Here is a 13948-nt window from a genome sequence, read left to right on the forward strand (position 1 = left end):
AACTGCAAAAAGGTGGGAATTTAAGGAGATGGGACCTGGATAAACTGAAAGAACCAGAGGTTGTACAGAGTTTCAGGGAGAGCATAAGGGAACAATTGACAGGAATGGGGGAAAGAAATACAGTAGAAGAAGAATGGGTAGCTTTGAGGGATGAAGTAGTGAAGGCAGCAGAGGATCAAGTAGGTAAAAAGACGAGGGCTAGTAGAAATCCTTGGGTAACAGAAGAAATATTGAATTTAACTGATGAAAGGAGAAAATATAAAAATGCAGTAAATGAAGCAGGCAAAAAGGAATACAAACGTCTCGAAAATGAGATCGACAGGAAGTGCAAAATGGCTAAGCAGGGATGGCTAGAGGACAAATGTAAGGATGTAGAGGCTTATCTCACAAGGGGTAAGATAGATACTGCCTACAGCAAAATTAAAGAGACCTTTGGAGAAAAGAGAACCACTTGTATGAACATCAAGAGCTCTGATGGAAACCCAGTTCTAAGCAAAGAAGGGAAAGCAGAAAGGTGGAAGGAGTATATAGAGGGTCTATACAAGGGCGATGTACTTGAGGACAATATTATGGAAATGGAAGAGGATGTAGACGAAGATGAAATGGGAGTTACGATACTGTGTGAAGAGTTTGACAGAGCACTGAAAGACCTGAGTCGAAACAAGGCCCCCGGAGTAGACAACATTCCATTGGAACTACTGACGGCCTTGGGAGAGCCAGTCCTGACAAAACTCTACCATCTGGTGAGCAAGATGTATGAAACAGGCGAAATACCCTCAGACTTCAAGAAGAATATAATAATTCCAATCCCAAAGAAAGCAGGTGATGACAGATGTGAGAATTACCGAACAATCAGTTTAATAAGCCACAGCTGCAAAATACTAACACGAATTCTTTACAGACAAATGGAAAAACTAGTAGAAGCCGACCTCAGGGAAGATCAGTTTGGATTCCGTAGAAATTCTGGAACACGTGAGGCAATACTGACCTTATGACTTATCTTAGAAGAAAGATTAAGGAAAGGCAAACCTACGTTTCTAGCATTTGTAGACTTAGAGAAAGCTTTTGACAATGTTGACTGGAATACTCTCTTCAAATTCTAAAGGTGGCAGGGGTAAAATACAGGGAGCGAAAGGCTATTTACAATTTGTACAGAAACCAGATGGCAGTTATAAGAGTCGAGGGACATGAAAGGGAAGCAGTGGTTGGGAAGGGAGTAAGACAGGGTTGTAGCCTCTCCCCGATGTTATTCAATCTGTATATTGAGCAAGCAGTAAAGGAAACAAAAGAAAAATTCGGAGTAGGTATTAAAATCCATGGAGAAGAAATAAAAACTTTGAGATTCGCCGATGACATTGTAATTCTGTCCGAGACAGCAAAGGACTTGGAAGAGCAGTTGAACGGAATGGATGGTGTCTTGAAGGGAGGATATAAGATGAACATCAACAAAGGCAAAACGAGGATAATGGAATGTAGTCGAATTAAGTCGGGTGATGCTGAGGGTATTAGATTAGGAAATGAGACACTTAAAGTAGTAAAGGAGTTTTGCTATTTGGGGAGCAAAATAACTGATGATGGTCGAAGTAGAGAGGATATAAAATGTAGACTGGCAATGGCAAGGAAAGCGTTTCTGAAGAAGAGAAATTTGTTAACATCGAGTATAGATTTAAGTGTGAGGAAGTCATTTCTGAAAGTATTTGTATGGAGTGTAGCCATGTATGGAAAGTGAAACATGGACGATAAATAGTTTGGACAAGAAGAGAATAGAAGCTTTCGAAATGTGGTGCTACAGAAGAATGCTGAAGATTAGATGGGTAGATCACATAACTAATGAGGAGGTACTGAATAGGATTGGGGAGAAGAGGAGTTTGTGGCACAACTTGACCAGAAGAAGGGATCAGTTGGTAGGACATGTTCTGAGGCATCAAGGGATCACCAATTTAGTATTAGAGGCAGCGTGGAGGGTAAAAATCGTAGGGGGAGACCAAGAGATGAATACACTAAGCAGATTCAGAAGGATGTAGGTTGCAGCAGGTACTGGGAGATGAAGAAGCTTGCACAGGATAGAATAGCATGGAGAGCTGCATCAAACCAGTCTCAGGACTGAAGACCACAACAACAACAACAACAACATGGGAGCATCACAGGTCACGCATCAGTCACGATTCTGGTTATTGAATCATCAACTATGAATTCGGCTTCCATAAAGTTTCTGGCCACGAGTAACAAGACAGTTTATTGAACAACTTGAAATAAAATTTGCTGACATCTGCCGAAACTGGTGATGAAATGTGGGTTCACCAAAAGGTAATGGCATACACCACAGTCAGTGACAGTGCTGTATCTAGAGTACCGGCAGCTACGGTCGGTGACTCGCCAGCACAGCAATCCTCTGCCATGTGCTTGTTTCTGCACCGAGTCTCTCAGAATAATAAAGAACTGTTATGTTCAATGATGCTGCAGCCCCTCACAATATCCTCTAGTCTCCCTATCAACTGAAGCCAGGACACCCCAGTCAGGATTCGAGTACCTCCTGACTGATGGGAAGACAGTTCCCATCACACGGTAGTGGTCGCTGTATGTGCTTTCCACTACAAATATGACCCATAATCAAAATGCCAGAATATAGAGTGGCAATACTCTGGATCCCCAAAGGGGGGAAAAAAAGAGGAAAAAAATGCAAGGATCTAATGTCAGCAGGAAAAGTTATGGTTCTCATTTTCTGTACTGGAAGACTCTGTGACAAAAGGAACTACTATCAACAAAGAGTCTTGCCACAAATTGTTGGGAAACATCCTAAAGCCAGTAATTCACAGCAAACAATGAGGTCTGTTGATAAAGAAAGTGTTGCATGACAACATTATGAGAACCGTCCCCATGCCTCTCTTCTTTGTCTCACTCAATTGATAACACACCCCCTCCTTTTTTTATAACAACTTGTTGAGTAATTAATAACATTTAATTGCTGGTGGATAAAGTACAGAAAGTAAATAAGACTAAGATGGAACCGCTTATTTAATGCCTTTGTAGACAACAGTTTTGAAATCAAAGTAACAAAATTGTGTCACCAGATTTTGATAACACCTCGCATTCTCAAATGATTCATTCTTGGGTGACATTACCTACACTTGTGCTAATGCTAAACATTATTCAAGTGTGAAACCAAACACATATTACAGTACCTTTACACTACTGACCAGCCAACTCTGAATGACAACCGAACTACCATGTTGCACTCAAAATGGGCAACATCATATCTGATCATTGTAACTTGTTGTAAAACTTTCAATTTGGAGAATAAGTGATAATCACTTGGGACTACATCCCTTCTGTGTGGTAGATGTTGAATCACTTCCCACTGAAACTCCTGAATCAAATCCTGTATGACTCCTGCTGCACATGGACGTGCATTATTGTGAAGAAGGACGACCCCACGGTCAGAGTTCTGTGTCACTTATTTCTAATGGTGCTGCAATGTTATTGAAGCATCTAAAGTAGGCCACTGCAGTCCCCTAATTGTGAAACCCCTATCTTCTTGGACTTTTGTTTCAGTTCTCGCTTTGAGTCTGTCAGTCACCACTGAGGGCCAGCCCAGGTGATATTTGTCACGAAGATTGTTCCACTCACTGTTAAACACAATACACAAATTCTGAACTGACACTTTGTTCATCGCTTTACCATAAACCTCAGCTATCTATTTATAAATTTCAATGGGTTGGACTTTATGTGCATTTTAAAAGCTTATAACACTATGTACCTCACACTTGGCAGGATCATCAATTTTGTTACACATTTTAAAATTGCAAAGCTAAGCAGTAATCAACCATATCAGATCATAGCTCCTGCCAAACTGAATTGGATGAGCACCAAGGTCAGTGGTTAGTCAGCAGTGGTGGTGGTGGTGGTGGTGGTGGTGGTGGTGGTGGGGAGGTGGGAATGTGGTCATATGTCAAAACAAAATATCCTTTACTTTTTAAATGACCTTTCTATTTTGTGGTAACGTCACAATGTGCACCCACACATGGCTCACAGGAATATTTAAACCATCATGAAATTGGGTTGCGAGTTGCTGGAACACCCTCGATACAGCCCAAGTTTCACTGCCTCCCCAACTTCAATTTGTTTGAGTCACTTGAGGCTGTTTTCCGACGTCATCGGGTTTCCAATGCTTTGCACTTTCGAAGTCACTGAGTTTCCTCGGGTCTGGAGAAGAAGAAAGCAGTGCAAAGTGGCTATGTGACCAACCAAAAAACTACTACTTGACAACAATACACAAGCTTGTGACCACTGTACCCAGTGCTTTGAAAGGAAAGAGAATACGTTGAAAAATGATATACATTTTGTACCATCATTTTTTTGTAAACACATTGTAGAATTCTTCCACGTAGATATATCCCAATTTTCCCAGTATATCTAGTATATAAACAGGAGATAGAGGTCTGTGCAAAGTTAAAATTATTTAGAAGTATTAGATAAATACTATCAAAATAAACTCTGCATAAAGCTCTGCTAGTTAGTCTTTTAGAACATGCCAACTGCAAGCTCAGTGCTGTTTCTATTTAGTGAGTAATGTTTTACCCTCACAGGCATACTTACCTGTATATTCCATTACAAATTTTCTGTCAGTTTACATCTTTGATCATAACAGCTGTAAGAAGTTTGGTGAGAAAATGTGTTTATGTTTAAACATTCCACTGGTGGCAAGATTTCAACACAGCAGTAGATACAAACCTTTAGCCGAGTCGTACGCATAATAAGATCCATCAGGCTCAGTAGTCGGGTGTGCAGATATGCGGGGGCTGGGCAGCTCGGGTGCAGTCTGGACGAGTGGAGGCGGCGGTGGAGGAAGGTCCTGCACGCAGGTGGCAGGAGCAGTCACGACACGGACTCTGCCGCCACTCGTGCGTGGACCTGAGCCTGCAGGTGAGGCGGAACCAGAAGGAACCGTGACTGCCTGTTTCTGCTGTTTCTGAGTGTCAGAGTTGCTACGAGCAGATGCCATGACTGCATCTCCCTCGTAGTCAACCGCGTGCTCTGCGGCATCCGGCTGCTGCCCGTGGTCCTGCTGTGGTTTGAGCTGTTCCTGTTGGTGCTTCCTCCTCTCCTTCTCATCAGCTGCAGCCACAGAAACAGCGCGTCTCTGTTGCTGCTTCTTTGGAGATGCTGTGAATGTAATTTAAAAACATTATACGAGGTGTTGACTCATTTCCCCCAAAAATGCATATGAATATTCTTACCATAAAAGTCTGAAAGGAAATTTATCTGCTATTCATCAAAAACAATCTCATCAAGTGTTTTTTTGAAAGATATAGAAAGTGCGAGCGAATAACTTATGATTTGCATTAGGTTTTTGGCCATTGTCATCTTAAAGGAAAGTCTAATGGCCTCAACATTGAGGTCATTAGAGGCAGAGCACAAGCTCAGACTGTTTCAATGATGGGGTAGGAAATTGGCTGTGCCCTTTTAAAGGAGCCACATAGAGAAATCACGGAAAACCTAAATATGGATGGCCAGATGCAGATTTGAGCCATCGTCCTCCCATATATGAGTAAGTTCTTGAATGGGCTAGGAAATATTATTGAGAAAATGTAAATGACTAAGTTTACACAATGGGTAATCTATAAATATCACCTGTGGCCAATCTGAGTATCATTAACTCTGTTCATGTGTCCATATTAAACTCAAACATTGATGTCTCTCTCTGTACCACATTGCAACTTATGAACTGAGGAAACAGAAGTGAGAAGAGGAAGAAAAAAATAGTTTGGAAAATTATTTGAGTTGAATGGAAGGACTTTTACGATAGTCCAGTACATATGTGCACACAGAGCCAGAGCCAGAGCCAGAGCCAGAGGAAACTTCTTTCAGAAAGGACATACACGAACCATAGCCTGTTCTGCTTACTATCATATTTTACAATGAGAGGAGCCCAACTGCCTGGAAAATTCCTCTTAAATTGCAATGTTTCTTGACATAAAACTGAAAACAGAACTATTACATTCAGCATCTTAGTAACACACTACTGGCCATTAAAATTCCTACCCCACGAAGATGTGCTACAGATGTGAAATTTAACCGACAGGAAGAAAATGCTGCGATATACAAATGGTTAGCTCTTCAGAGCATTCACACGAGGTTGGCGCCGGTGGTGGCACCTACAACGTGCTGACATGCAGAAAGTTTCCAACCGATTCCTCATACACAAACAGCAGTTGACCAACGTTGCCTGGTGAAACGTTGTTGTGATGCCTCGTGTAAGGAGGAGAAATGGGTACTATCACGTTTCCAACTTTGATAAAGGTCGGATTGTAGCCTATCGTGATTGCGGTTGCAGTTTATCGTATCACGACATTGCTGCTCGCATTGGTCGAGATTCAATGGAATCGGTGGGTTCAGGAGAGTAATACGGAATGCCGTGCTGGATCCCAACGGCCTCGTATCACTAGCAGTCGAGATGACAGGCATCTTATCCACATGGCTGTAATGGATCGTGCAGCCACATCTCGATCCCTGAGTCAACAGATGCGGACGTTTGCAAGACAACAACCATCTGCACGAACATTTCGATGACGTTTGCAGCGGCATGGACTATCAGCTCGGAGACCATGGCTGCAGTTACCCTTGACACTGCATCACAGACAGGAGCACCTGCAATGGTGTGCTCAACGACAAACCTGGATGCACGAATGGCAAAACGTCATTTTTTTGGATGAATCCAGGTTCTGTTTACAGCATCATGATCGTCGCATTCATGTTTGGTGTCATTGCAGTTAACGCACATTGGAATCCTGTATGCATCATCACCATACTGGCGTATCACCCCGGTGTGATGGTATGGGGTACCATTGGTTACACATCTCAGTCACCTCTTGTTCGCATTGACGGCACTTTGAACAGTGGACATTACATTTCAGATGTGTTACGACTCGTGGCTCTACCCTTCATTCAATTCCTGCGAAACCCTACATTTCAGCAGGATAATGTACGACTGTGTGTTGCAGGTCCTGTACAGGCCTTTCTGGATACAGAAAATGTTCGACTGCTGCCATGGCCAACACATTCTCCAGATCTCTCACCAATCGGAATCGTCTGGTCAATGGTGGCTGAGCAACTGGCTCGTCACAATACACCAGTCACTACTCTTGATGAACTGTGGTATCGTGTTGAAGCTGCTTGGGCAGTTGTACCTGTACACGCCGTCCAAACTCTGTTTGACTCAATGCCCAGGCGTATCAAGGCCATTATTACGGCCAGAGGTGGTTGTTCTGGGTACTGATTTCTCAGGATCTATTGCGTGAAAATGTACTCACATGTCAGTTCTAGTATAATATATTTGTCCAATGAATACCCATTTATCATCTGCACTTCTTCTTGGTGTAGCAATTTTAATGGCCAGTAATGTATATCTCAGCACAAATTAGTTACACACCTTGTACTGCCATATTTGTGTCAGCACCTTGGTTCATTGCCTGATTAGCAGCCAATGTTGCATTACAGTTCTTGTCTATTACCAACTTATCACGCTCTCTATTTGTCTCCGTTACTAGAGGAGATGTCTGCTCTCCGTGCAAGTGACGCCTTCGTCGACATACACCTTCATAATCGAGCTGTGCCTGTTTAACAAAGACAGAAATAAAATTATTATACTTGTTCATTGATGTAAGCTGTTCATTAAACATTCAGACAAATATATAGTTTATTTCATGCAATTAGTTACTTTCCATAACTACTAAAATTAACCAGTCATTCAAGTTAGGACATGGGCTCACACTGTGTGCCTACTTATAATATGTCTAGGTGTTCCTTGTCTCAAATTATGAGGTCTTAAAGTTCGAAGTGAAATTTACACTTCAAAATGCACATGGGCAGACAATAGAGTGTAATTAGGGCCAAGAGACCTTGTTCTCCACTAAAGAAGCTTTATAAGCCATATCTTGCATTAGATATTATTTTTATGAATTGTAGGAACCAAAGGAGATTGAAAGATGTGAGAGGGAAATCCACAGACCTACAGAAAACCATACACAATAGTTCTCTCCCACTCATTTCCCCTACGTGATTTTAAAACTGAAATATTCAATTATGTTCATCTGAAAGTGGAAACATATATACCTTTTTTACATTTAAAGAAATTTTGAAGTATGTTATGTAGGAAGGTCCTAGACTGAAAAAGTTTTAACACTGGAAGGCTTCAACAGCCATGACAACTATAACAATAATTTAGTCCATTTAATACACATAACTTCCATCTGGCACACAAAATCATTTTCATATTTCAAGTAATGTAAGTAACATATTAATAGGTGTTACAGAGGATACAGTAAGCTCATGTGAAACAGCAACAAGCCACAGCTGAGCAGAGTCAAATTCTATAAATATTCCATAAATAAATTTTCATTCCTTTAGCTGGCAAAGAATTTTAGTCATCACTGTTTAGCTGTAATATACATGGTACCACGTGTCAGTAATGGAGTGATATTATAGCCTACAGGTACAGTAAGTCATATGCGCATTGTGAAATGTTTCACATTTGGAGAGGAGGATATTAAAATTCTTATGTTATAGGAAACACCTGACAGTTGGGTATTCATAATAAATAAGTCATCAAATGGGCAGTATGAAATTTATTGAGTAATTTATGATATGAATATAATAGAGGGAAACATTCCACGTGGGAAAAATATATCTAAAAAGAAAGATGATGAAACTTACCAAACAAAAGCGCTGGCAGGTCGATAGACACACAAACAAACACAAACATACACACAAAATTCTAGCTTTCGCAACCAATGGTTGCCTCGTCAGGAAAGAGGGAAGGAGAAGGAAAGACAAAAGGATATGGGTTTTAAGGGAGAGGGTAAGGAGTCATTCCAATCCCGGGAGCGGAAAGAAGTCTTTCCGCTCCCGGGATTGGAATGACTCCTTACCCTCTCCCTTAAAACCCATATCCTTTTGTCTTTCCTTCTCCTTCCCTCTTTCCTGACGAGGCAACCATTGGTTGCGAAAGCTAGAATTTTGTGTGTATGTTTGTGTTTGTTTGTGTGTCTATCGACCTGCCAGCGCTTTTGTTTGGTAAGTTTCATCATCTTTCTTTTTAGATATGTTATTGAGTAATTTAGTATACATGGTGGATTATTAATTGTGTAATTTCTGGAAACCTGTTTCCGCAACTGATATAGTATGTTCTGTGTTATTAAAAATTGAGAAAAATACTGGAGGTAAGGCAAAAAGATTTAGCTCTTCGATCAGTAAACACACACCTATCAAATAATTCTGGATAATATCATTACAGACTAAGCACCTCTCAAAACAGACATTTCAGTTGCCAGTCAGCACATACTTTGTAGTTTAGAGCTTACACCTGAAACTGGAAAATTAGTGTTGTGTTTCATTCACGTATATACATACAGGGCTACTGGGACAACACTATGTTTTTGTCTCTTTATTACAAGTAATCTAAAAAAGCTGTGGACCACATAATGAATCACCATCATACTTGGCAACTTAATGGACTGTCCTATACTCAGCTTCAAGAAGGTTTTATCGATATTTCTACACAGAAGCCTGGCCACGAACAACCATTAGTGTTCGGTCAGTAAGTTCCAGCAAACTGAAAAGGTTTGTGATGATAAATGTACTGTGTGGTGCAGTGTCACTGGGAACTGTAGCGACCATATGACAGGCTATTGAGCAGAGACCAAAAGCGATGACACGGTGTCTCGGCTGAGAATGTGGCATCCCAAAATTTATTGTCTAGCAAAACTTCCACACCATACAGTACAAAAAGGCTTGTCACAAATAAACCTAAGCACTGTGTGGCATGCATGCCCACATGCCATGACTAAATTGAGACAGTAAACAATGAGTGTTTGTTCAGTGCTGGGGCTATCTTTCGCACCCACGGCCTCGTCAATCACCACAACAGCAGGATACAGGCCAATAGAGCCACACATCGCCACAGAACTGGAATGTAACACTCGAAAGGTAAATGTATGGCTGGGCCTCACCTGACACTGTGTTTAGGATCCATTTTTCTTTGCCAAAGCAACAGTCACATCAACATCGCACCTAGATGTGCCCGTGCAGTTCCCGTAGTCCAAATGGTTTGCTGACAACATTCTAGATTTGGTGGTGTTTCAATAGAACTGCACCCTACTAAACTCCATACACATTGCGCATATTTACTTCGATGAGACATTTCCAGGATACCAGATCTGACAAGGATTGCCATGGTTACAGGCAGCACGCTCGCTCGATGTCACATCCTTGGACTTCTTCAAAAGGTGTCACATTAGGAGTCAGGTGTAAATGGTGAAGATTAGGGATTTGCAGCACCCCCATGAATGCATTTTGGCAGTGATGTTTACAACTACCCCAGAAATCGGTATTTTTGGGTGCACCGAGGGGAGAAAGCAAGTCTGCTCAGTTGTTGTTGTTGTTGTCGTCCTCTTCAGTGTAAAGACTAGTTTGATGCAGCTCTCCGTGCTACTCTATCCTGTGCAAGCCTATTCATCTCCAAGTAACTACTGCACCCTGCATCCTTCCGAATTTGCTTACAGTATTCATCTCTTTGTCTCTCTCTATGATTTCACCCCCCCCCCCCCCCCCCCCCACACACACACACACATACATACACACTTCCCTTCAGTACTAAATCAATGATCACTTGATGCCTCAGAATGCATCCTACCAACCAATCCCTTCTTGTCGTCGGGTTGTACCAAAAATTTCTTTTCTCCCCAACTGTATCTATTTAGTACCTCCTCATTAGTTACGTGATCTACCCACCTAATCTTCAGCATTCTTTTGTAGCACCACATCTCAAATGCTTCTATTCTCTTCTTGTCTACAATGTTTATCATCCATGTTTCACCTCCACACATGGCTACACTCCTTACAAATATTTTTGGGAAGGACCTCATGACACTTAAATCTATACTCTATGTTAACAAATTTCTCTTCTTCAGGAACATTTTTCTTGCTATTGCCAGTCTATATTTTATATCCTCCCTACTTTGCCCATCATCAGTTATTTTGCTTCCCAAATAGCAAAACTCATCTACTACTTGAAGTGTCTCATTTCCTAATCTAATTTCTTAAACATAACCAGACTGAATTCGACTACATTCCATTATCCTCATTTTGCTTTTGTTGATGTTCATCTTATATCCTCCTTTCAAGACACTGTGCATTCTGTTCACCTGCTCTTCCAATCCTTTGCTGTCTTTGACAGTATTAAAATGTCATCGGCAAACTTAAAAGTTTAAAGTTTATTTCTTCTCCCTGGAGTTTAATTCCCATTCTGCTCAGATATAGAGAGCAATTGTGTTAAACGGCTGTGATTACATCAAATTATAGTGTTTTCCTCCACATTACATCCATATTGTAAACACTTCATTCGAATTCAAGTGCTCCTTCAAAGAAACTGTTAGGAACTTCTCGGGCACACTGTATTTTAAGAACTCATTAGACAGAATTGCTGAAATGTGCAACACTACTGACAGACATGTAAAAGGAAGTGAGACACACCATCCAGCTTTTGGATCTAGTAGTTCCTTCCTAGGGTAGCAGACTAGGATAGGTTACTGTAGGCAACAAAGAAAGGGAAGGCCAATCTTCCCTCCTCCATCTTTGTCTACACTAATCTCACTGCAGACGGATTCCTCTCATCCTCGCATCTCAATGATCTGCACATCCTTTACAATCTGTAGTAACCTACACCTCTCTCCCACCTGAGAAAAGAATTATTAGTTCCGAAAGCTATATAGTGTGTCACTTTTGATTTTAGGTGTCTGTATCAGCAGTATTACACACTTCGCCTACTGATGGTAAGCACTGGCCAGGATTTCTGTCGATAATTTATTAGATATGCTTTTTGTATTATTTTCTAGCAGTGTGAGATTGAAGGCAATTGTATGTAAGTAGTCAAATCATAAGACATTGCAGGTATACTGGGGGCACAGTCCTATGGACTTGTGCTCCACTAAAACTCAGGGGAAGATATCCCTCAAGAGTACACTGCAGCACAATATGAGGAGAGACTTGCTTTTTTTTCCCTGGTGCAAATTGAGGGTTGGAGCACAGATGCCTAGTAAATAATATAAGTAAGTAATTTTTCATGTCGCAAAACCAGAGAAGGGAAAGACAGTATCAAAATTGTAAATGCGAGAGTACATAATCTAAGAGACACAACCAAGAAAGGGAAACTAGTTACAGAGGACCAATGTCTGAATGTCTGTGTTGGAAATTTATGCTCTTCTTCATGCTTAATGAATGTCATTGCAAAATAAAATTTATCATTTTCTGATATTATTGAGATAGTGAACAAATCAACAGTGTGGCATACGTTAATGTTTTCTTACTGAGTTTGCTTCTAATGTACTGTACATGAGAACATGTCTTTTAGAGGTTGATATGGTTATGAATGTAGTCACATGCTATACGCATCAATATGTCTTGTTTTAAAGATAAATTTTGTCAGTATAATTCCTGGAGGCATATCATTCTCTCAATAATTCACAATTACCTCAAAGTGCATAATTTCTCGAAACCACCAACAAATAAAGTCTGGACAGTTTAATCATTTACAAAGTGAAACTGTGATTGCATAGTCTTTTGGAAAAACTCATGGAGAGTATAATATTTACATAGCGTACTAAAGTTCTCGCTGTTTGTAATCACAGCACATTTATATGATGTATTTTTGAGAATTAATGGCACAAAATAGTCCCCACAAATTATACTGTTTGCTGTAACTCTATTTGATTTACTCATATTATTCTTGTTTCACCAAATATATTACAGCACCACCCTGATGTATGTAATGATTCCTAGGTTGTTTTGCATTAATTCTTCCTAGCAATTTCCTAATTATTTTTCTGTTTTCTTTCTTAGGGTGAAAGACTTTTTTTTATGGAAACATTTCTACCTGTTAAAATTACAGTAATTATAGTTTGAGTATGTTTTCATGTTCTATATGATCATCCTATCAGCACATAACTGTTTTAAAAGAAATTTTTTCTAAGTTACAATGTGAATTTTTTCTTCATTAAGTTATGTGATAAACATTTTCATCACTATCCCCTACGACATTTCAGTACCTGAATGAACTTGCCTCAACTTAATGTTTATCTTATTTTTTGTCTCCATCTTTCCATTGTTTTTTTTTCTTTTTTATTTTTCCAATTCTGGCATATACTCATCCACTCTTTTCACTGTATCTGTTGTACACAATTTGTTACTCCATTTTGTAATCAGTCTGTTATCAGTTCCAAATTGCTCTCCTGTATCTTTCAATTAATTATTTTCTCCATTACCAACATATCTGGTGTGTAACTGGCTAGCAGAACATACATCATGTATCATTCTTTTACTTTTTAATAAGTATTTCTGTGTTATATAGCAATTATATTAAAGTATCTGTCTGTTTGCACTTGTTTATGTAATTCTTACTAACTCTTTTTACTCTTCTCTGCCTGACTGTCTCATATATGAAATTTACACACTTATTTCAAATGACCAACACTGCTCCCAATTTTAATCCTTCATTCAAATATCCTACTTTCATCACTGAAATGTAATGTGAATTAAAAACTATCTAGACATATCAAAATAATATGGCTTTTGAAGTGTGTTCCACAGCTTATCTGTACGCATGCCACACTGACCATGACCATCACCAAATTTCTGTTCTGAAATTTATTTTTCTGTTAATGTCCAAGATCTGCTAGAATCCTTCCTGAAAATTATGAAAAACTAAGAACTCTGATATACATGTAGTTTTCACAGTTTATCAGTAAAATCTCATATGCAAACCTATTTTTGGCTGGTTTAGTTCTTTCTTCTCCTCCCCCTCTCAACATTATCTGATACATCAAACAATGGAAAATCCAGAATGGATTGTAACAATACTAGAGAAGGAGAGTTGCTACTCACCATATAGCGGAGA

The 13948-nt window shown here is 39.9% G+C and overlaps 1 protein-coding gene across 4 annotated transcripts in view; it reads right to left on the bottom strand.

Moving 5' to 3' along the window:
- LOC124712506 (tau-tubulin kinase homolog Asator) overlaps positions 1-13948 on the bottom strand; it is a 625336-nt gene that overhangs the window by 74486 nt on the left and 536902 nt on the right. For all 4 annotated transcript variants that reach the window (XM_047242811.1, XM_047242808.1, XM_047242809.1 and 1 more), the window contains 2 exons: positions 7430-7613; positions 4732-5163 (listed from right to left, as the gene is read on the bottom strand). In XM_047242811.1, coding sequence (XP_047098767.1) covers positions 4732-5163; positions 7430-7613 — 616 coding nt within the window. The remainder of the gene's footprint in view (positions 1-4731; positions 5164-7429; positions 7614-13948) is intronic.

The sequence above is a fragment of the Schistocerca piceifrons genome, chromosome 8, assembly GCF_021461385.2.
Source record: "Schistocerca piceifrons isolate TAMUIC-IGC-003096 chromosome 8, iqSchPice1.1, whole genome shotgun sequence".
In the NCBI taxonomy this organism is placed as follows: domain Eukaryota; kingdom Metazoa; phylum Arthropoda; class Insecta; order Orthoptera; family Acrididae; genus Schistocerca; species Schistocerca piceifrons.